Here is a 25173-nt window from a genome sequence, read left to right as displayed (position 1 = left end):
TGCAATCAAAGCTTCTGGAAGAGATATCAAGGAGGAAATAGTTATAAGTAAAGTTCTTAGAACACTGCTTCCCATTTATGCAATCAGAGTTTCTACAATTCAAGAAAGAAGATTGGAAGCAAATCATAAGATCAATTTAGAAGCCATAGTTGAAGATTGACTACATTCGAGGTAGATAACTATGATAATTATGTTCCAACCACTAAGAACATTTAATCAGCATCTAAAGCCAATCTTTCACTCAAGGAGAAAGGCAAGAAGAGAAAGGATTCTCAGTCAAATAGTGAAGAAGAATCATAACAGAGTTCAGATAGTGATCTTGAGGTGGTTGAAGCTCTACTAGCAAGGAAATATTCAAGAGGCAAAGGGAAATACAAAGGTAAGGTTCCTCTAATCTATTTTTCTTGTGAAGAAATTGGAAATATTGCAGCTAGATGCCCAAATAAGTAGAACAAGGATGAGAAGAAAGGTCACAAGTGCAATGGCAAGAAAGACTTCAAATTATTCAAGGACAAAGGTAAGAAAACATGTTTCATAGCTAAGAATTCTAATGATTCTGATGATGAAAAAGAAGATGAAATTGTTTACTGTAAATGATGAGTCTGGTAATGATGAGGAAATGACACTTATTTCTCATGTGAACAAAAATGATACATGGATTATAGATAGTGGTTGTTCTTATCACATGACTAGTGATAAAACTAAGTTTGAACATTTTGAAGACTATGATGGTGGTAGTGTGAGGTTTATTAATAATGAACCTTGTTACATAAAAGGAAAAGGAAGAATCTCACTAACCAAAGAACTTATATGTGATAATGCATATTGGGTAGAAGGACTAAAACACAATATGTTGAGTGTGGCACGACTACTCAATAATGGATTCAAAGTGGAATTCATGCATGGAAAAGCAAGATTGCTGGATGGCAAAGGAAAGCTGATTGTATCAGGCACTCAAACAAAAGGTAACTTGTTTTATCTTGAACTTGGTGAATGTTCATGCTTTATTGCTCAAGTAGAAGAAATTTGGTTATGGCATAGAAGGTTGTGTCATGTGAACTTTGATAACTTGGTGAAAATAAGTAAATTTAGGAAAGTAAGAGGCATTCCTAACATAAAGAAACTTGAGGTTGGTCTATGCAAGAATTGTCAAATTGGCAAGATGGGAAAGACTAGTTTTAAAAGTAAAAACTATCAATCTGAAGAAGTTTTAGAAATTGTGCATACTGATTTGTGTGGACCTATTGGAATTGAAAGCTATACTGGTGAAAAATTATTCATTCTTTTTTATGATGATTACTCAAGAATGAAGATTGTCATGTACCTAAAAGAGAAATCAGTAGCATTTGAGAAGTTCAAATGGTGTTTGGCTAGAGTAGAGAAAGAAATAGGAAAAAGATTGAAATGCCTGAGGTTAGACAGAGGTGGTGAATTAATTTCACATGAGTTCAATAACTTTTGCATTGAAAGAGGAATCAAAAGGCAGGTTTCAACACCTAGAACTCCTGAACAAAATGGAATACCTGGAAGAAAGAATAGATCTATCATGGACTATGCAAGAACCTTAATGATTGAAAAGAGCATTGCTATCAAATACTGGAAGGAAGCTATCAGCACTGCAGTTCATACCTTGAATCGAGTACAACTGAAGAAGGACTCATTCAAAACCCCCTATGAGTTATGGTATGGCGACAAACCCAAAGTAAGTTACCTAAAGCTATTTGGAAGCAAATGTTACATTTTGAAAGAATTCATAAAAGCTAAATTTGATGTGAAGGGTGATGAAGGAATATTTTTGGGATATTCTTGCAAGAGTAAAGCATATAGATGTTTGAATTTGTCTACTCACAAAGTCATAGAAAATGCACATGTGAAAGTGGATGAGTTTGCAAAAAGAACTGAAGAAGAAAGAAAAAGGAAACCAGAAGACTACGTGAGATTTTTTCATTGAACCTGATACAGTGCTAGGGACACCTATCAATTAGAAATCTTCTACTCTAGAGTCTTCAATAATCAATTTGCAAGAAGTTCAAACTGAGTTGCAGGAAGTTCAAACCAAGCTAATGCCTACCGAGTTGCAAGGACCCGAGTTGCAAATAGAAGCTACCAAATCAATAGCTACTGAACTAGAAGTTGAAACACAAGATGATAACAATGCAAGTTATTCAAAAAACAAGGAGCCTGTGCTAGCCAAGTATGTCAGAAGGCATCATGCACCAGATCAGATCATTGGAGATAAATCTGAAGGAACTATGACAAGAAGTAAGTTGAAAGGTACTTGTTTACTTGTTGATTTTGAACCTAGAAGTGTTAAAGATGCATTAGAAAATGAAAGCTGGATTCAGACTATGAATGAAGAGTTAGAGTAGATAGAGAAAAAAAAAACATGAACTCTTGTACCTAGGCCTAAAGACAAAAATGTGATTGGAACGAAGTGGGTATTCAGAAATAAGCTAAATGAAGATGGTAAGGTTTCAAGAAACAAAGCTAGATTAGTATGAAAAGGATACTCTCAAGAAGAAGGTATAGACTATGGAGAAACTTTTGATCCTATTGCAAGATTGGAAGGTGTCAAAACCTTACTTGCATATGCTGCATACAAAAGATTCAAAGTTTATCATATGGATGTCAAGTCAGCATTTCTCAATGGTATATTGGATGAAGAGGTTTACATTGAACAGCTTGAAGGTTTTGTTGATCTAGACGTCTGCAAATTACATAAAGCATTGTATGGTCTAAAACAAGCCCCTAGAGCATGGTATGAGAGATTGCATAACTATCTTATTCAGATTGGTTTTCAAAGAACTAATGATAATAGTGGCTTGTATATCAAAGAAGGACCAGATAATAAGATTGTTTTAGCAGAAATATTTGTAGATGATACTTTGTTCATAGGAAATGATGATCTTTGCAAAGAATTTTTAGAACAAATGAACAAGGAATTTGAAATGTCAATGTTTGGTGAGATCAAATTCTTTGTTGGTCTTCAAATTCAGCAGAATAAGAATGGCATCTACATCACTCAATCTAAATACATCAAGGAGAGAATGAAAATTTTTGGTATGGAAGACTACAAACTAGTTGGGACTCCTATGTGTACTGGATTGAAACTTACCAAGGATGATGAATCAAAGGAAGTGGATTAGACATTGTATAAATTTATGATTGGAAAGTTACAGTATGTAGTGCATACAAGGCCTAATATTGCCCTTGCAATTGGTATTGTAGCAAAATTTTCAGCAAAACCAAGAGAAAATCACATGATGGCAATCAAAAGGATCATGAGATATTTGAAAGTCACTGAAGATTATATATTGTGGTATAAACTTGGAGGAAATCTGGATTTAAAAGTATTTAATGATGCAAATTGGGCAAGAAATATTGATTAAAAAAAGAGTACAAGTGGAGGAGCTTTATTTCTTGGAAAGAGGTTGGTTTCTTGGACAAGTAAAAAGGAAAATTGTACATCCCAGTCCATAGCAGAGGTAGAATATGTTGCAGCAGCAGTAAACTATTCAAACATTGTTTGGTTTAAACAATTATTGGAAGGCATGAAGGTAGAGATTAATGAACCAATTGTCATGTTTTGTGATAATACAAGTGCAATTAACATATCCAAAAATCTAGTGATGCATTGATAAACCAAGCATATTGCTATAAAGTATCACTTTGTTAGAGAATTGGTGCAGGATAAGAAGATCAGATTGAAATATGTCCATACAAAGGAACAAATTGCTGACATATTTACAAAGCCTTTACCTAAGGATGCATTCTTGTATCTAAGAGGTAAGTAGGGGGTCATTCCCCTATCAAAATCTCACTAAAATACAAGTTTTAGTGATGCATCAATAGGAAAAAAATTGAAGATCTATCAGTTGATGCAACAAAGTAATGAAGACATTGCATATGAATCAGTACTTAAGGCATATTGAAATTCATTTTGAGTTGTGTTCTCTTTGGCATGTGTTGTCAAAGAGGAAGAGTTTACTGTCATATCTTTCTAAAATTTGCAAAAAAAAGAGAGTGTATGAAAGAGGGAGAGATTACTATGAAAGAGAACGATTACTGTATTTGAGGAGTCTTGTGGAATGAAATGCAAGACGGAGAAACATTCTATCAAAAAAGACTTGTTTTCAAATTTCATTCTACTATGACATGTTGTGTTGCCATCAATACCAAAGAGGGAGATTGTTGGATACAATTTTTCAATTGTTTGTTGTCTTTGATGTTACACAAATGTCATATCAGTTATCAATCAGAGTTTACTGAGCTCAGTTGGTCAACAAGGAAAAAGACAGAGTCTACCAAGCTCAGAAGGTTAGCAAAGAATATTTATAGCATCTACCAAGCGTTCTCAAACTTTATCTTGTGCAGATAGTTGTTACCAAGCTTCCAAAGTTAACAAAGGAAATTCAACGTCTACCAAGTTTGCTCGGTCATCAAAGGAAAATGTGGCAGAAAAAAGTTCTTATCGAGCTCTCATGGTCAGTGAAGGAAATTCTATTCTTACCGAGTTCACTCGGTAGCCAAAGGATTTCGCAAAATTTGCAGTATTAACCAAGTTGAGATGGTTAACTTAGGAAATTATTTCTGGAGTAGTGTTTACCGAGCAGGGTCGGCCAATGAAGGATTTCATTGTTTTGGGAAATAAAGTTTATTTGTTTAATGTAATATTTTTAGCCGACTGATGTATGGTTTATTGGTAAATGTAACTTGTAATTGAGCCGACTTGAAAATTTGTAATGTATAAATTGAAGGTCAAGTTGTGGATTCTAATTGTAAGTAAGAAGTATGCAATGAGATGATTGTGTGAAGAGGCAGTGCAACCAAATTTTGAAGAAGGATCAGATATCCTTGAGGAGAAAAAAAGTTGTATTCAATCAATGAGGATCTATTGAAGAAAAGTAGATATCTGTATTAGCAAAGATTAGTTGCATCTCATTTGCTCCATGAAAATATTCTCCATCTTAGTGGCCTATTTGAGAATAATTCATCATTTGCTCTCAAGTTATAACACAATTTCCCAAACAATATTGGTATGCACAAAAGAAATTAAGGTTTAAATTCAATGTTACGTGAGATGAAATGCTATGCAAAATTACAATGCAAAGAAATAAATCCCCTCTACTCTTAAAGAATTTAGATTTAAATGTGAAAAAGAAATCCCTTCTACTAAGTGCATTTAAAGAAATTAAATTGGCAATTTGAATTCATGGCTCAAACTTGGAAGTATACTAGTATTTGAGTACTATGTCCACACATTTGGTTGAAAATGTTGACCCTATGGGAAGACATATTTTCAATTAGTGACAAACCACTTATGCTATCCAAGGTGGTCAGTTAATAAATACTACAACCAAGCTTTTCATCAAGGAGCAGATCTCAGTCTAGCCTGAGCAGATGAAGATTTACAGTGTTGACTAAGCTCATAGTTATAAAAATCACTAAATACATGCATTTGTTAGAAAATGAGGAAGGCAATAAGAAATTTAAAGATGCACCATAATGACAGAATATTAACTATCCTTTAGTGCAGGATCAATGGAGAGCCTTAAGTGCATTAATTCATAACATATCAAACAATGAGAAAATGGCGTTCATTGTATACATTTATACAAAACAAATAGTCAAACGCTTGACCACATTCAAGGGATTGATCTTCTCTTGGATAACCATGTTGACTAATGGAGGCAAAGTAGTCTGGTTGCAGGGTCAAATTTGGAGTTAATATTTTTACACAAGGTTTCTAACAATGAGAATTGTGTCTGAAAAATATATGGGCGAGTTTCAAAATTCAAATCCATGGTCAATGAAAGCCTACTTTATACCTTCAAAGTTCAAAAACACAATGATATGTGTAAAGGAAAATGAAAAGAGTTTCCATCAATAGTCACAGTTCATGAAAATATTCTCCATCTTAGTGGCCTATTTGAGAATAATTCATCATTTGCTCTCAAGTTATAACACAATTTCCCAAACAATATTGGTATGCACAGAAGAAATTAAGGTTTAACCTCAATGTTACGTGAGATGAAATGCTATGCAAAATTACAATGCAAAGAAATAAATTCCCTCTACTCTTAAAGAATTTAGATTTAGTTGGCCCATAAAATAATTCAAAATAAAAAAGTACAATGAATAAAATGTGAAGAAGAAATCCCTTCTACTAAGTGCACTTAAAGAAATTAAATTGGCAATTTGAATTAATGGCTCAAACTTGGAAGTATACTAGTATTTGAGTACTATGTCCACACATTTGGTTGAAAATGTTGACCCTATGGCAAGACATATTTTCAATTAGTGACAAACCACTTACACTATCCAAGAAGGTCGGTTAATAAATACTACAACCAAAATTTCCATCAAGGAGTAGATCTCAATCTAGCCTGAGCAAATGAAGATTTACAGTGTTGATTGAGCTCATTGTATAAACCAAGTCATTCAATATTGTCAGTGGAAACCAAGTTCCAAGTGTGAACCAAGTTCATAGTATTAGCCGAGATCTCTGTGTAAATTGAGCTATCTAGATCAATTCAATATGCTCCAAGTGCCCCAAGTATTGCCCAGGGATAACTTTAAGAAACCCCCCTTTGGAAAAATATATAAAATCGTGGTGAAACCAACATTATTTTAGAGGCAAACAATTAATTTGTATTGGCAATTTTTTCAATAGAAAAAAAATAATTTTATTGGCAATTTCTTTCCATCGTATGAAAATTTTGTAAAATCATCGCAAATCTTTAATTATTTCAAAAAATCTCGAACAAAAGTAAAAATATCTAGAAACCATAAATTTGTATCATCCAAGATACAATAACCCTTTTTAATGACCATTAGATGATCCTAAATCAAAGGTATAAATCTTATTTCAGGCTAAAAAGTTGAAGTACAACAAGTTTCAAAGAAAGTTTCTGAAATAATGACACTTGTCCATAGTACAATCTATTTCAGGCCAAAAATTAGAAGGATAAAAAGTTCTTTAGAAAGTCTCCAAAATAGAGACACCTGTCAAATCTATGAAATTTACATATAACACAACTTAAAGTTTTACCATAGATTGGCAAATGTGACCATCTATTAAGACATGCCTCAAAAATTGTGAGTGAAAATATTTAATTTACTATGTGGAAAGATTAGATTCCATTGGCAAAGTCATCGTCAACATAAAAATGATTATGTATCATTACTGGCAATTGGTCTGAGCATGGGACCTAGTTTTCATAAAAAGTAGGCAATGTCGCCACCCCAAAAGTATAAAAAATTTGCCAAATTCAGGGTCCCAGATGAGTGAGAATTTCCATTTGGCGAATATTCACCACTAAAGTAAACCTTGGTATTGCCCAAGAATTTAGTGCTACTCGAGTGCCACGGTGTAACCGAAGCTCATTGTATTGCCTGAGCATCAACAGCACATCAAGTGTATTGTATTGGCCAAGCATCAATATTTGGGCTGACCTAAAGGTATAAATTGATTATTATGAAGATATTTATTATGGGAGTTGACTTTGTATAGAGTTATTGTTTGAAGGGTATATAAGGAAGACAAATTTATTTGTTTAAAGTGTGACAAGCTTTTGAAATGTGTAGGAAGTCTAACATGAAACATAAACGAAGACAAGGAGCGAATATGGAGCAGATTAAGTAATCAGGCTACAAGGCAGTATAAAAGGCAAAGCATAGACTCATCCATCATAGTGAGGTGATCATATTATTCAAAGGATCTACATCAACAAATAGAGTTGCCAAGCAGAGATCAACCTATTGATTCATCCTAACAAGTGCATTAGTAAAATCCTCTAACCAGGTGGACCTAATAGTCTTTTTCTAAATCTCTGAACAAAGTAGATACTTCATTGTATTGTAAAATCCTTTCACAAGGTAGACCTAACAATCCATACTCCTAACATAATAGATCACCAAAAGTGATCAATTGTAAGCCCTTACAGGCCAACTTCATTATTGCAACAGTGAAGCATTGTGGGTGTCATCCCCACCCCAGTTTTACCTTCTATTTGGAGGGTTTTTGGGTTACCATATCTTGTGTCAAAGTGTTGATTTCTTTATTGCTTTATGTTCATGCATGGAAGTAGATTAGATAATCTAAATAAGTAAAGCTAAAGTAATTTTAGTGAGAAGAGTTTAAGTGGTTCCTAATTCACCACTCCACCCCCCTCCCCCCACCAGTCACTTTCTTGTCATTACATTTCCAACAATTGATATCATAGATAGATTCTCCTATCAAAAGCTTAACAACTTGATAGTAAAGATCTGAGAAAATGGAAGTGTACAAGTTAGAGAAAGCTATTGACAATGAAAAACAAGATCTAGACATGGCTATGAAGCAAGTCAAGAAACTCAAGGAACAACTCACTCACTCTCTGAAAAGAAGAAAAGAATTGGCTATACAGATGAATGACAATATCTACACAGAAGAAACAATAGAAGATCTATGTAGAGAAAGGAGTTCATAAGAACTAGATGCAACAATAGATGATCTACTAGTGAGAAATGCCACTCTACAAGAAGAAATAAGAAAATTGAAAAGAGAACAAGAAAGTCACTTGGTCAGGCTATGTGAAGTCATGGATCAAAAGAACAAAGCACTAAATGAAAAAGAAATAGTAGATGAAGACAAATGACTACTTTCTACAAGGCTAGAGGAAAAGACCAAATAAGTTCAACAGTTATCTCAACACCAGGCAGACATGACAGATCAACTAGATGATGCAAATCAAGGAATCACAAATCTAAAATCAAAAAATGAGAGACTCTAGAATGAACTTAGAGATGAAAAAAGATTGAGATCACAAGAAAGTGTGAATAAATTATATGAGAAAACTTTGAATAGACCTAAAGGCACTACTGGCTTAGGGTACACTAATCAAAGAGAGTCATCACAACAAGGAGCACATAAGAAGAAAAGACCTACATGCAAAACTTGTGGAAAAATAAGTCACACATCAAATGTTTGTTGGAGCAATACTATGCAACCTAAATTCAAATGTTAGTGTTACAATTGCAACAAGTATGGTCACAAGGAAAATGAATTCAAAACCAAATCAAAGTTTGAAGGAAATCGTTTCACATGTCACAAATCTTTAGAATGCAGGTCAAACATTTAGCACAATGGAACCAAACAAAGAGCATTTATTGGTTGGAACTACAATACATGGGGAAGATGTCATCATTGTGGAGAATATGGACACAATTGAGTAAATTGTGTAGAGACTCACATCAGGAAAAAAAATACCAATATAAGATGCTATGTATGCAAAAAAATGGCTCACTTGGCAAGAAACTGTATGAATAGAGATACAACAAATAATGGTGAAGAAAACAAAGGCAAGTCAAAGATTGAATAAATAAGAACTCAAAAAAATTAGAAATGGATAAGGAAATCAAAGGCAAGCCCAACGCAAGAAGCTATCATCATTCGATCTAATGAGTTGAGTGAAGCATCACCATCCAACTAGGCAGTCAAGGAGATGACTAGAACTGTGAAATCAAGAAGATCTTACACCAGTTCTAGATGTGTACGAAGAACATTCAAATCAACATAATAAGATGCACAAGAGGAGTTATATCTTAACCAAGTTACAACTTAGTTGTAATCAAGTTGCTTGTTATCACCAAGCAAGACAAGTTAGAACCTAGTTTTGATCGAGCTATGAGGTGATAAGTTCATACTGAGCTTGAATGACTAAACCGAGCTATTCTACCTACCACTGTATGATGCATATAAGAGACCCTAAATTTTGAAATTTTTTGGTAAAAGGAAAAATTGAGGGTTTTATTTCTTATCTTGCATTCAGTTTCAAAGCGATTTCAAGCCCCCAAGCAATCAAAGGAGAATTGGTGTTGAAGTGAAGTTGCAGAAAGAATTTTTAGTTGTTGTGAATTCATCTTTCATCGAGCATTATGACATCTAACTCTAGTTCGAAGGTGAAGAAGGGTTCTAAAATGTTGGTAAGGAATGCAGTTTGCGAGGCACCCAAATTCAAGCTTTATCTAGCAATTGTTGAACAAAAGGATCCAATGGGAGCGCATCCAGCCTTGCCACCAAAGGTACTGTTGGTAAATGATATCATATCAATTATATCATTGCAATGTTCAAGAATTAGGTACATTTGAGATGAATGAAGCGTACAATGTCGTATGTGATAATGGAGTACTGAAGCCCGAACATTGACATATGGAGATCTATAGATCAAGGGTTTAACACATGCCATGTACATGCTGAAGGATTTCAAAATAAATTGGGTTAGATACATTCTGAGAATAGTTCATGACATGTCCTTCTAGCTCAAGCAACCTGTGAAGATCACGAAAAAGATGGTTCACCAAGTTATGGGCTACAGACCCAAAATGACTAAAACCCTAGCTCATGATGAACTGGTAAAGAAGACCCTAGCAGAATGGGATGGTAGAGGAATGAAGCTGAACAATGTCACTAACATGGAGATCAAATTCAGGATTCATGTCATTGCTCACAAGATCTACAGCTCAAGCAGACCAAATAGTGTCCCCTATGACGTAGTCAACTTGGCTTACAAAGTGGTGAATAACAATCTAACATTAGACCTTTCCAAGTTGCAACTTAGCTAACTAGGCAAAAACATGGAGAGCATCCAGTCATCAAAGAAGAACATATGTAAGTTTGAATCTCTCCTCATTTTTTAATTTTTCTATATGTTCAAAAGTTCCTTCCATCAAAAGACAATGTGGTGTGGAGTAAAGATAGACTGATAGTCTATCAAATTAATGATTTCATGGAAGAGTTGGGAGAAAACTTTGAAGGTATAATGGATGCGTACTTTTAAATTTTTAAGGAGAAAATGCAAAATAAGTATAGAATACCTTAGCAATTAGTTGAGCAATATGCTCAAGATATTTTTTCCTTCATTGATTAAACTAATACTCACATTCAAGCAGTCATACCTAAGACTACACGGGTAAAACCCTTGGGATATGAAGTAAATATAGATGATACAAGTGTTACAAGCTAGAGTTGTCATTGCACCAAAAGATCAACCTGTTAATGCCCAATACAACCACTAGACTTATAGAACACACAGGAGGCGATTAAGCCATGTCACGAATCCTAAAGGGGAAGGTTGGCGATTAGTCCAACAATTCCCCCCTCAACATTACCCGGGGGGATTTGAACCTGTGACCAAGCTCTGATACCACTTGTTACAAGCTAAAGTTGTTGTTGCACCAAAAGATCGACCTATTAATGCCCAATACAACCACTAGACTGATAGAACACATAGGAGGTAGTTAAGCCATGTCATGAATCCTGAAGGGGAAGGCTAGCGGTTAGTCCAACAACAAGGGATATCATAGAGGTTTTTCTTAATGAGTTTTCTGACCCCAAGGCAACATATTTTGGCACCTATGATGAAGCCAAGACCAAGATATCTCTAGAGATAGAGATTCCTCAAGTTTTGAAAAGAGGGAAGAAGAGGATAGAAACCTTGAAGAAGAAATTGAAAGGTGACCCTCTCATGCTCATTGAGGGTAAAGGTGGAGATGAAGAGGAAGAAGAAGAGGGAGAATAGGAAGAAGCAATGGAAGAAGAAGAGAAAGAACCTCCAAAGAACAAAGGGAAAGTGATCATAAGGGCACCTAAGAAGGCTACACCCAAGAAGGTAGCTACCACTGTAATCTCAACTATAAGAAAATCCAAAAGGAAGTTGAAACTTTAGAATGATGATGATGATGATGAAGATAACACTCCTATCATCCAACTAAAGAAGCCCCGACTATCCTTTGAGCAAGAAGTAAAGAGATTAAGAGAAGGAAGTGGCATGATAGGTTTTAAATACATCAAGTATGAATCCAAAAGAAGAGAAGAACCACAACAGATAGAGGATGCTCTAGTAGATAAGAAGGCCAAATGGAAATATGACCCAAATGAGCTAAAAGGCCAAACCCCTTATGTCCTATTAAAGGCAGTTGCATAGAGATTGACATATGATGTGAAAATAGAGAGGGACATCAAAGAGAAAACCTTGAAGAGTGTCATGCCTAGCTTATCAATTGAAGAAATGAAAGAGGCCATGAAAAGGCATGAGAATAGACAAACTCCAAGATTCAAGGCATTCCAAATTTTGACAAATAATATTGAAGATGTTGTGCAGTCCACAACAAAGTTGTGGAAAACCATCTTTGAGGAAGAATGTAAAATGAAGAAGGATGAAGAGTAAGAGGTATAGACTATAGAAGAGTCTGATACAAAGATGATGGCAGCTACTATGATTGCATCTCTACCATCCACTCCAAGCCAAGCCCCTACTACATCTAGTGTAAAAAAATAAGATAAGAAGGAACAAAGTCTTCCATCCATCCAAGTAGGAACCACGTTGTAGGCTCAATCTACCTCTGGGATAGCTTTAACTAAGCAAAAACTGAAAGGTGAAGATAAGGTTGACAAAGAAGGAAAAGAGGAATCTAAGAGTCAACTAAATGGAGAGGAGAGGAAGGATGAGGAAAAAGTTAAAGCAATCATAGTCTCTCCTAGTGCAAAAGGTAAGGAAAAGGAAAAGATCTCTGATGAGATTGACCTTGATACTAAGATTGTGATTTCAAATTGGGATTAATCCAATCTCACTGTTGATTAGTTGATGGAGATCCTAAGTGATCTATGCAGGAAAAGAGCCTAACAGAGAAAGTTGAAGTCAGAAAGAGACAAAGGAAAAGTTCTTGAAGAAATCAATGACATATTTTTGGATGTTATGCAAATAGAGGTAAATAATAAAGCCCCCATTATTGAGCAATTAGTTGATATTGTACATAAATTCAATGGCATAGATGAGTAGGAAAAACTTCTACGAAGGGTAGAAATAAAATTTGAAAATAAAGTTTTGTAGAATGTAGCAAAGAAAATTGATATTGATCAAGTGGAACTATCCATTGTAATTAGAACTCTGGAAGGAGTTGTAAATAATGTTGTTTCATTATTTACAAAATTATGTGATATTTCAATTTTCACCAAGGAAATCAAAGAAAAAATGACCAAGATTGATTGAGATTTAAAGATCAATGCTACTCAGTTAGCACTTGACTTGAGTTCCAGTTCAAATCATTTTGTGAAGGTCAGATTTTTGATAGATTTGTAAGCATAATTGTTGAGGGAGGAAGCCAAAATAAGGGCAACCATATCAGACATCTAGAGTATGATACTTTCTCACATGGATGTGATGCAAAAGCATCTGGCACATGCAAAGATAATTAGTTCATGACACCAACTTCTCAGTTGCAAATCTCATGATGGAGTTATCAGTTACAATCTAGATTGAACAAAACATAGTGAAGGTAGTAGAGGAAAATTGGGATAAAACTATGTTTTTAATTTTAAAAGTGCATAATGTTTTCCTTGCACATTTTGGTATTACCTTGTAAATATATGTTTTGGAATTTGCAACAACAAGAAGGGGGAGAACATAGTATGTATGTAATCAAGTAGGAAATATGTAAATACAATATGTATAAAGGAAATGTATAGAGAAATATCAGATGATTAGTCAAACAAAAACAATTTGAAAAATCCAAAATTCAGATAAGTTGTAACCAAGCTACAGTTTCTAGTTCAAATTGAGTTATAGAACCAAGCACATTCAAAGGGGGAGTTTGATAAAAAAAAAATATTACTGACAGAACTACTCAAGTTAAGTGTTTTTGTCACTAAGCCAAATAGGGAGATTGTTGACCCTATGGCAAGACATATTGGCAATTAGTGACAAACCACTTAAGCTATCTAGGAAGGTCGGTTAAACTGCAATCGAGCTTTCCATCAAGGGGTAGATCTCAGTGTAGCCCAAGCAGATGAAGGTTTACTGTGTTAACTGAGCTCACAGTATAAATCGAGTCATTCAGTATTGTCAATGGAAACCAAGTTTCCAAGTGTGAACCGAGTTCACAGTATTAGCTGAGTACTCTATGTGAACCAAGCTATCTAGATCAAGTCAATATGCTCTGAGTGCCCCAAGTATTACCTAAGTACTACCCGAGTGCCACAGTGTCACTCGAGCTCACTATATTGTCCGAGCATCAGTAGAACATCAAGTGTACTGTATTGCCCAGGCATCAGTATTTGGGTCGACCTAAAGTTATAAATTGGTTGTTATGAAGATACCTATTATAGGAGTTGACTTGGTATAGAGTTATTGTTTGAAGGATATATAAGGAGGACAAATCTGTTTGTCTAAAGTGTGACAAGTGTGTGAAATGTGTAAGAAGTGTAATATGAGACATATATGAAGACAAGGAGCGAATATGGAGCAGATTAAGTAATCAGGCTACAAGACAGTATAAAGGGTAGAGCAGAGACTCATCCATCACAGTGAGGTGATCATATTATTCAAAGGATCTACATCGGCAAACAGAGTTGCAAATCAGAGATCAACCTGTCTATTCATCCTAACAAGTGCATCATTCAAATCCTCTAATCAGGTGGGCCTAACAGTCTTTTGCTAAATCTCTTAATAAAGTAGATACTTCATTGTATTGTAAAATCCTTTCATAAGGTGGACCTAACAGTTCTTCATACTCCTAACAGAGTAGATCACTAGAAGTGATTAATTGTAGCCCTTAGAAGCCAACTTTATTACTGTAGTAGTGAAGCATTGTGGGTGTCATCTCCACCCTAGTTTTACCTTCTATTTGAAGGGTTTCTAGGCTACCCTATCTTGTGTCAAAGTGTTGATTTCTTTATTGCTTTATGTTCATGCATGGAAGTAGATTAGATAATCTAAAGAAGTAAAGCTGAAGTAATCTTAGTGAGAAGAGTTTAAGTGGTTCTTGATTCACCGCTCGCCCCCCTCGCCCCCCTTAGTCACTTGTCATTACATTTCAATTGGATAATCCGTTCAAATCCCATAAAATTGCTCATCTGAGAAACCTTGAGAAACATTGATGACGTGTTGAGGTCCTTTTCAAGGAGGGTTGAAAAATGATGATATCCAAAAATCAGCAAGAAAAATTAGATGGACAATGAAATTAAGTTAAAATTTAAATAGTATTCAACAATTAATTTTTTCTTTGATTCCCATGACAACAATATAAAATTTTCATTTGGACATTAGTTGTATTTAAAATCTAATTGAGAGCATATTTTTCCTTTTACCATATGAACATATTATATTTTAAGTGTACTTCCAAAATTGTGAATGAGGAAATCTGTTGAATTTTATTTTTGGTTTTACCATGTCCAAATGTTAAAAAAAAGTATTACTTCCTTACAAAACACAACCAACATTCAAAATTCAGATCCAAACCTTAATGTGAAGAAAATTATAACAACTTGTTGAAAATCATAATTATGAGCAGAATGAATTGACACATAGAGCCACACTTGGCCAACGTGTACAAGATGCCCTATATTTTTAGTTTTTGCCTTTGGCAAGAAACTAATGGAATCACCAAGTTCCATATTAATTCCATAATCTAAAAATTTCATTGATATACTAATGTTTGCAAAAAGTTCATTAATTTGCATGTTTTTTTTTAATTGAAAAATACAATTTAAAAAAAACTTTATTGGCTCATGATAAAACAAGGCAATGAAAAAATTCAATTTTCCTCAAAAAAAATGCAACTATTTTCTCCAACACCTCTATTAATGCAAGCATTAATTGCAACTTTATCTTTTCTTATGACAAGTGGATAAACTTTTTTTTTAAATAATCATTTTTCTAACACCTCTATTAATGAATGCATTAATTTCAATTTTATCTTTTTCACATTTGTGACAAGTGAATAAACTTTTTTTTTAAAAGACAATCAATCTTAATTGATATTTATTTTTGTAATTTGTAAAATGTTATTCAAATATAGATATTTTAATCAAATATAGACATTTTAACTCTTTTAAATTGTCAATTTTCAAAAATTATTTTTCATATAGTTTAATTTCATATTTATTTTAATTTTAATTTATATATAAGTTTAATTTAGAATTTAATTATTTTTATTTTTACATATCTAAACCAATGCTTTTAATAGATTTTCTTTAATTTTTTATTCTTATATATAATTTTATTAGATTATACATTTAATTAACATATATAATTTTTATTATATTGATATTTTTAATTTATACTTTAAAATACATAATATTAATTTTGTATCAATTTTAATAAAGTTCAAATTGTTTAGCTTGGTATATTATCAACTTTATTTATTATAAGTGTGTTTGGTTTTTTTAAAAGCATAAATGTTATTTTTAAATTAATTTATGTTTATTTATTTTTATGCATTAGATTTAAGCTTAAGAATATTGTCCAGCTTTTTCAATTGGATGAATTTATTGCTTAAACAAGATATATCAAACAATTTAATAATTAAAATTAATCACTTTAACTCTTTTTAAAAAATAATAATATAATTTTATCTATATTTTAAAATAATAATATAATTTTATCTATATCTTATATATAATTACTTGATATTTGGTATGATAAATGTTATTTAGAATGTCATCTAATTTTAATTTAGCATGATACTATAATGTTTATTAATTTAGCACTATAATATTATATTTTTCATTACTATTTATTTGTTATTTTATTAAATTAAATACATTATATTTTAACCAAAATCTACTTCAATCAACCATAAAATCATGAAAGCAAAAACTTTGGTGCATGTGCCCCTTATTTTAATGCCGACGCGTACAAGATGTCCTATATTTTTTAATGTGTGATTTTGTAGCCTCCTGAACCACTTGCAGAAGTTTATTATTAACACAATTTAACGTGTGACCCCTGCAACTTTCTTAAAATGGATCGAATGCGAAGCAGAAATGAAAGCTGTGAAAATACCTCTTTGTTAGCCATTTACTATAGAGATTTGACCTGCACCACCAAGCAAGGATGGTAGCACAGAGGACAGCAAATAATCTTCCTAATGCATTGCTAAACTACGGAATGAATGGGAAAAAGAAAACACTGGCATAATCTTTAGTTTGACCAAATCTTTGGAAGAAATTGGAAGAGGGGGGATTGCACCAGTGGCAATTTTCACCTTGCCACAGATTTGGTCAAACTCCCCAAAATACTGTGGTTGCTTGTCTTGTAGTTGAGGTAAAGCAGAAATCACAAAAGAACAATTGTGTATAACTTTATTATACTGAGTGATTCTCATATAAAAGACAGCTGTAGAAAACCTTACTACATTCTGCATTCCTTATTAAATAGGACAGCTGATGATGACTGCAAAAATATTTACTAAAATTAACGCTTCTCGGTTTTCGTGTGCAACAAACTGCTAAACTTTCAACTTCTGTAGTTACTGGTGCGTTGGGGTCTGCAAATACCTGTACCCACCACTTGGATTGTCTATCTAAAGCCTCCAACTATTTTGCATTACATTTTCGTCATAAAATATGCAAGTTGAACTGATAACAACTAGCAGATCGGAAATTTATGCAAGAATTTGAGCTGAATGGAAATGAATTAATCATTATTGAAGCCTTCTGCAAAAATGGGAATCGCCAGTTGTTACTACCTTGTGCAAAATGGCAATCCCGACGCTTCATTTTTTGCACCCTCCCTCTATATGTACGCCTTCTCTGGCATAAAAATCTGCAAAACCTCCATTTTGGCCAAGGGAAAACTGCGTAAGGTCGACACTCTACAGACATCCGTTAAAACGATCTTCTCCTGTTAACAAACATTGAAAGGAAATGCAATAATAGAAAAAGAAGCAATGTTATTGGATGCTGATGAAACATTTAATCACTGTTTAATGTTTTAGCCTCGACAACAGTTCTCTGCCATGGCAGGAACTAATATGCCACTGTATATATTTGATGAAAACTCTCTTATATTTTATTCAAATGACTTGCTATAAGCAGACTTATATAGAAGCATACATCTGTATTCATACCATGGATTAGGGATTTGTTGACCGAAACAAAACAAAACAAATTGGGCTTTTATGATGTGGAGCGTGACTGAACAAATTACTGCTAATCTAGCAGAAATTATTGAATTTGTACCTAATTAGACTGCCGTGATTAAGAGCTAATATGTGGGCTATTCTGTAATATTAGTATTTGGGCTTGAAGGCTGCTAGTTTGCCAAGTTCTTCAACAGCCAGTATAACATATTCAAGTCTGTTAACCATATCTATTAGAAGAGATGCGAAGGTAGCAATAGGAAGTATCTCTGCAAATTCTGCACTGTGAGTGTTCTTCTTCCAAGATTGATGACCAATAGCTGCCAACAAATAACTGCTCTCTGCTTTTCTAGCAAGTTCTTGATCTTTCATGGGGAACAATTCCAAGATTTGTTCACAATTTTCTTTCGAAATTTGAGATTCACTGGATCGAGCTGAATCATGTTGTACTCCCCGTTTGAAATTTTGAAGAGAATTGAGAGGTGGAATCCAGTGGTCTTCTGTAGAGTTTTTTGAGATTACGTGGAATAAGAGACGCGGCTGAAGATGGAAGGCCGTGTTTAGTTCTTGTACGGAAGCATGAAGTTCTTCTATCATGGACTCTGAAGCTCTACATCGATGCATGCATTTTATGCTGTTTCCAAGTTCTTTTAATATCTCTGCCACTTTTTCCCCAACTTTGGTGCATTGCTCTCTGAATATGGACCGACTATAATGGCTTGTCTGCATGGGAAGAAACAATTCGAACAGTGTAAGGTTACAAGAAACAATAACCATATGTCCAGTTTTGAAATACTTAGAATGACAAATCTTGAAAGATTTCAGGATAATTGTTTAGATGGGTTCTTTGAAGGGTTAACCATATAGCCCTGCTGTGGCTTGAACTCGGGTGGCTGCTGTAATAGTTCCACCCTGATATCAATACACTACGCCATTAACAACAATATTAGCCCTTTTTATCCTAAAATCTTTCAAAGAATTGTATGGATTGTTTGAACTTTGTTAGCAATTAACTGCCCATGTTTTTGCATCTTGGAGCAAGTTCCAACAATTATTATGAATTGTAAAAGCTTGAGATATGTTCTTGATTACCTGAATCTCAGAGTGTAAACAGCAATGCAAAGCTCCAACAGTATAAGCAAGGTTACGTAGCATGCTTCCTACTTCGGAATACTGCTTCCATGGATGTCTGAATCCGAAATTTCCATGAGGAGGCTCCCAGCTTGCAAAGTTCACCTGCAGAGACATTAGCCTTTCAATGATTTCATCCTACTTTGAATTTGTTGCCTTAAAACTTCGGATTTATTTATTTGACTGTTGTATTATGTTTTCAAAATTGATCTTAAATATGATAATATCTTGTTGCCTGTATTCATAGTCATTTCTCTTAACCTATGCTCCACGGAGTTTCCGGGACGGGGACATTTTAGGGGACGGAATGTGTTTTCAGTATGGGTACGGGTCGAAGCCAAAATTTAGGGAACAGGACCTCAAGGGATGGCGATTAAAAATATAAGGAATTTTTTTATATATATAGAGATAGAATTTGAATATGCGTATCATAATATTGATAAACCATTCACCATAGACATTTTAGAAGATCAATACATGAAATTTAATCAAATGACAAATACTAAATACTTCCATTGTAACAATATGTCAATATCACATACATATATTATATAGCAAAAATCAAAATGCCTAAAGGCTCCAAGTATCATGCTGAAATCAGAATGAAATAAAGAGAAGTCCAACTAAAATAGTTAGTAAATACTAAACGCAATCTTCCCTCACTAAAAACAATCTTTCCCTACTGCAGCTACTGCTCTGATATTTTTTTCCTTCCACTTAGCAAGTATGTCAAATCTAAAAATGATTAGAAGAGTTAGTGTTTTAATAGACCATATTCGGGTTGCATATTTTTAATGTCTTTAAGATGACTAGGGGCCGCGCGGACAGAAAAAATTAGAAAATTTTTTTTTTTTTTGGTGGCATTTTGCTTTTACTAGATTGGCTGGAAAAAAGGGCACGGCCAGCAGTTTCGGGGACGAATTGGGGAACTGTCCCCAATACTGCTGGCCGTCCCCAAGTTTCCTATAAAAAAAAATGCCCATTTCAGAGACGTTTCCAAATTTGCCAAAAAAGGGACGACTCAAGAGACAGCCAAAATTTGTCCCTACGTCCCCGTTTCGTCCCCACTATGAGTACAACCCCAAAACCATAGGAAATGCGTCCCCGTGGAACACAGCGCTTAACCATTTATGCTTAGCTTTGAGTTTCATTTCATCTCTGTCCATCTCAGTTACTTTAGGCTTTAACTTTACTCGTGTTTATTGAAACAATTTTTCTATTTCATTCATCCAGATATATGATTCTGTTTCATTAATCCAGATTTTTTAATAACAATGATAATCTATTAGCCTAATCTTTAACCAGTATGGTGCATTTGCCCAACTCTCATAAATGGCGGAGTTGGCAGTTCAGCATTCCATAGCCAAGAAACAACTTTAAAAGCAATGTGTTGAATAAATTGAAAGGTTACCATAGATTCTTCAAAACTGATTGTAGAATCTAGAACAGCCCTATATCCTCTGTAGATTTTATCTTCTAGGGACTTGTGGGATTGATCTTCACTCTGTGTCGTACTCTCTGGAGATGTCTTGAAGTAGTCTTCCAAGCAGGCTGCCAAAACCCATAAAACGTTGAATTGTATGTATGAGTGTCCTTAGATTATAAAAAGAATATAGATGCTGAATCTACATCACAGAATGCTCTTTGAACATTGTTCCAATGTCCTAAAAACATGATAAAGAAACATTTACTTCACTACTATTCTCATTAGTATTTTTTATTGTGTATCTAGTGCTCTCACAGTTTAGACAAAATATAATGTTTTCATTCAATGCATGTTGTGCTTGTTTACAAATTCTGTGATCTATTAAAGAATGAGAAGATTTTAAAGGGCAAATGCACTGTACTGACTTTGTCAGCATCGAGCCCTGCCATATTGACTACAATGTATCCTATATACTAGTAGTTAAAATTGGGACCCATTGTGTAGCCTATAATATATTGGCTTTTATTGTTATTATAAGAATGTCCAATATACTATTTATCAACATTGTGATCTGCTGTGTTTGCTACAGCATACCGACTTTTATTTTTAACATTAAGAATATCCAATATACAAGTAGTTACAATTGTTGATTCCTGTGTTGATTCCAATATACAGCTGTTCACAACCAAAATTAAAAATGTTCTATGATTTAAAAGTATTCAAAATTAAAACACAAAGTATACTAATTGTTAACAATATGGTCCTATGTTGATTATGATGTACTGACTTTTATTGTTAACATAAATATCTCCAATATACTGTTTGTCAATATTAGAATTCACTGTGCTGACTACAGCATACCCACTTTAACCGTTAGCATTAAAATAGTTATATCTGTGTTGACTCCGATAGATTGCTGTTCACAGAAACTATTAAAGATGTTCTATGATTTAAAGAATTAAAAGCAAAAATGCACAGTACATTTCACCTTCAATGGATTGAGCTAGGCCTTGGTGTTTAGCAACAAGGGAATTGTGGACATCCTCACCAGCCCAAATTGGAGAAACAAACAAAATCAAAATGAGACAAATGCCACACCCAATTGCAATTGTGGATACCCTCTCCCAGGCCATTTGAAGCAAATTGTTAACCCGGTATCCAGAGACTGTTATGAAATTGAAAGTTAAAATGAATATTACTACTCCATAATCATATCTGCTCTTCACTTTGGGGAAGAAACGAAAATATGTTGTTGCAGTACCTGTCAAGATTAAAGAAAAACCATCAATCACAAAAGTAGAGGTATATATACTATAGACCAAGGTTGCACAGGGACGGGGTACTTGGGTACTTGGGGTACCGGTACCAGTATGGGTATGGCTATTTTTCAAAGTACTTGGGCATGTCCAAAAATATAATTTAATATGTATAAAAAATCTGAAATTATGAATCATGACAATAGTTTTTTAAAATAAGAACAATGATAAAGTTTGCAAATGTAATGTATTATTTTCAATTTCAGATTTGCAATATGTTTGTAATTATAATATACGATAAATGTTTAGATGCATATCAGAAAGACAGACCTTAAACATGAACAAGAGGATCATAAATTACATAACAATGACATATTGCAAATGATAAACTTCTGACTTGAACAGTGAAAGTTTACTTTTAATCGGAATTGTATCAAAATTTCAAACCGATAACATATTGAATTAAGCTTGATAAACAACAAGCTGATACATAAACAAAAGACTGAAACAAAAATTAGAAATCTTAATCAAGTCATTAGCTACAATGCTCTCCACTAAGTACCAGGTACTTGAGATATGTGTACATGGTACTTGGATACGTGGGTAGCAGCCCCAGGAGTGCAGGTACATGTACCCATGCAACCAAGCTATACAGAATAAAATAGCTTTCAAAAAAACATTTGTGTTGATAAACAGAAACCGCTGTTAAGAAACTTATTCACATTCTACGAATAGATTAAAAAAAATGATAATTACCCAGCATAAGAATTGAAACAACAATAGATATAGCCTGGCCCGATGGCCCAGCTTTCTCTGCCAAATAATCAATTGATACACTAAGAGAACCTCCGAGCAGAGTTCCCACTCCTCTGCTCAAACCTTTGAATAATGTGGCACCTGGTAATATAGGCATCAAAGAAATCTCTACAGTCAGAGTTCAGAAATTATATCATTAATTAATGTAATTAATTATAGATACATAGATTAGATCACAATTTATACTAAAGTAGAGTACCTGCAGTGAACTCAAAAACCACTACTACTGTTATGATAGCCCAAATGACATTGTCTCCTATTCCACTGAAGAGTGGATCTGTTAAATAAAACAGGGACACCACTGACATTGCAAGACCAACTTTGATTGCATGTATAACTCTTCTTGGATCATCTTTGCCCAGATTCCAAACTTTTCTTAAAAGTTTAATCGAGAAATCATTCATTTCTTTTTTAATCTTGCCAATTGCTTCTACCAATCTAACCTTTCTAGAACTAATTTTGTCCTCTGTAATGTCAATGTCAATCTTGCACTCAGACGGAGTATTATGAGCCTCCATTGATTACAAAACAAAAAGGACAAATACCTGCAGTCTTGGCTATATTGTCTCCAATGCCTTCTTTTATAGTGTGAAGTCTTGTAATAGGTGTCATAAAAACTGTGGAGGTAGGACCTGAACCTGGTACAAATACATCAATCCCTGATATTGCTCTTGAGCAGGGAATTTGTTTCATTTTTTTCATGTCAAATGGATAATATCTACATTGAATTGGAGCTTGGGAAGAGACAAAAAAAATTATTATTGTAGCATAGCCCAGTAATATTATTAACTGAATTGACTTTTCTTGCCTGTGCTTCATTACATACATTGAAAGATGTTGTTTGTGTGAGCACAGTGTCATACACTTTCAAGCAACTTGACAGCTGATAAAATGTTTGTGTGCAGCGTGCTTGAACAAGGACAGGTTAGCTTGGCTGTGCCCAATGGAGATGAAATGGGTAGCTAAATTTAGAAGCATGGTGGGATCTCTTAATTATTTCTTTGTACCAAAATCTGAGCCCTAAACGCAGGATTTGTGGATCATGAATGTAAGAATAGTGGTATATTCAAAGTCACGAATGATCCGATAGAAGCTCACCGTTGCAGAAGAAGATTCCAGCCAAAAAGTAAATACCGTTTGCCGGAACCATGCGCGAGACTTTGACAGCTTGTTTATGCGAGGGTTTTGATGTTTCTGCCGAAGCATTCCGCTGAGTTGGAGTTACATGGTGGACTCTGGAAAATAAATGGGTCCTTGATAGATCGGTAGCAAAATATTTATAGCTTATGGAACAGTCCGACGTTGTAGGACACATTAAGGAGACTGTAACCAGATTTGAGGAGGGATAAGGAGATGTGAAATGATAAAGACGGTTCTTGGTTCAAGGATTACAAATGGAGTGTGGTGAGGAGTTGATTTTTAGCCTGGAACAAATTTACGATGTGTTAAATCTTTGAGTAATAGGATAGCGAATTATATAGGGATGGGAAACTTACTGGTTCATAGTTTCTGTTGAAATATTTATCGATCAAAACAATAGATGTTCACATTTTCTGGACTCAATCAATCATCTCTTTTGGTCAATGGATATGGGCAACTTATATGCATCTGTTGGCAGTGTTAATAGTCTAAGTTCTTTATATTTTTATTCCAGACTGGTGCATATAAATTGGCATATAAGTTGCACCGTAGATGACGTCTTTCTTTTGTCTTTTCAATGGAAGCAACAACATTGCAACACTAGTACCTATTGACATTACATGCCCTTAAACAAATGAATGCTCCTTGCTAATATCACACAAATACATACTTTCCACAAGTCTTATAGGGAAACAACCCAGTTGCTGCCCATATACGCAATGTTGCCACCGTTACTTTTCCTCCCTAACTACTGCCTAAAATAACCTTGGTACCTACATATAAACATGCCAAAACAAATCACCATGAACACCAATAGTCGTTCGCTTTTGTTCATTTTTTAGTTTTATTGGTTGTTGATTGGTCCATTTGTGCAACAAAAAATACTATTTTTTTGGGTGAGTTGCTATTGGGGGGTCTTAGTGGCGGGTTTTGGGTGAACATTTTGAAATGGCACTTTTAGACCACCTCGCACTCAATGAGTTCTACAAAGAGCTCCATAAATGTGGGAAAGACGAAAGGCTAGCTTTAAGCTCTTCACTCACCTACGGAGGTTTGCCGAAAAATTGGCAAATTTTGACATACGAATTAGGAATTGTAGATGCATGAAGTTAGCCTGGGCCACTATTGGGTTGTTTCCCTCACACCAACGATAGAGGAGGAATAGAAAGTCGTCCACAAGAGCAATTGTGAGGTTCGTTATGAAGAGTATCATTGAGTGAGTGAAACAAATTATGAAAAATAGTGCGACATCATAACTATGAGAACCTAGTACACAATATTGTGTCTTTTGCATGTGATTGTTGGAAACTTTTTATGTCAAAATTAGGGTAGTTTCTTTAAGCACAATTCTTCATCATTTTTCTATATGTGAATACATAGTTGTTTTTTGTGCCTTATTAAGTTGACATGATATTATGAATATTTTGATGTTAACTCCTTGTCTCGCATTTCTCCTTGTTGATGATATATGTTTGATAAGATCTTCATCACAAGTAAAAGTGC

At 34.3% G+C, this 25173-nt stretch overlaps 1 protein-coding gene across 1 annotated transcript; it reads right to left on the bottom strand.

Moving 5' to 3' along the window:
* Nucleotides 1-17692: 17692 nt before the first annotated feature.
* On the bottom strand, nt 17693-24152 carry LOC149542065 (aluminum-activated malate transporter 12-like). The gene is made up of 6 exons (XM_089797112.1): nt 22730-24152; nt 22471-22611; nt 21447-21719; nt 20444-20583; nt 18994-19137; nt 17693-18624 (listed from the first exon to the last, which is right to left on the bottom strand). Exons 1-6 carry the CDS (start codon nt 23046-23048, stop codon nt 18052-18054), a joined length of 1590 nt encoding a protein of 529 aa, XP_089653238.1. The 5' UTR covers nt 23049-24152; the 3' UTR covers nt 17693-18051.
* Between the last annotated feature and the right edge of the window lie 1021 nt (nt 24153-25173).

Source organism: Cupressus sempervirens, chromosome 8, assembly GCF_028749045.1.
Source record: "Cupressus sempervirens isolate cs-2001-9-10 chromosome 8, ASM2874904v1, whole genome shotgun sequence".
Classification (NCBI taxonomy): domain Eukaryota; kingdom Viridiplantae; phylum Streptophyta; class Pinopsida; order Cupressales; family Cupressaceae; genus Cupressus; species Cupressus sempervirens.
This window is presented reverse-complemented; position numbering and strand designations above follow the sequence as displayed.

What these genes read in the sequence shown, in the direction of transcription:
- LOC149542065 (XM_089797112.1), bottom strand. Translation starts at nt 23,048, where the DNA reads ATGGAGGCTCATAATACTCCGTCTGAGTGCAAGATTGACATTGACATT. An exon ending in TGTTTCAATTCTTATGCTGG is followed by an intron (nt 21,720 to 22,470) that starts GTAATTATCATT and finishes TAATCTTGACAG; the next exon opens with GTACTGCAACAACATATTTT. An exon ending in GTTTACACTCTGAGATTCAG is followed by an intron (nt 18,625 to 18,993) that starts GTAATCAAGAAC and finishes CTTCCCATGCAG; the next exon opens with ACAAGCCATTATAGTCGGTC.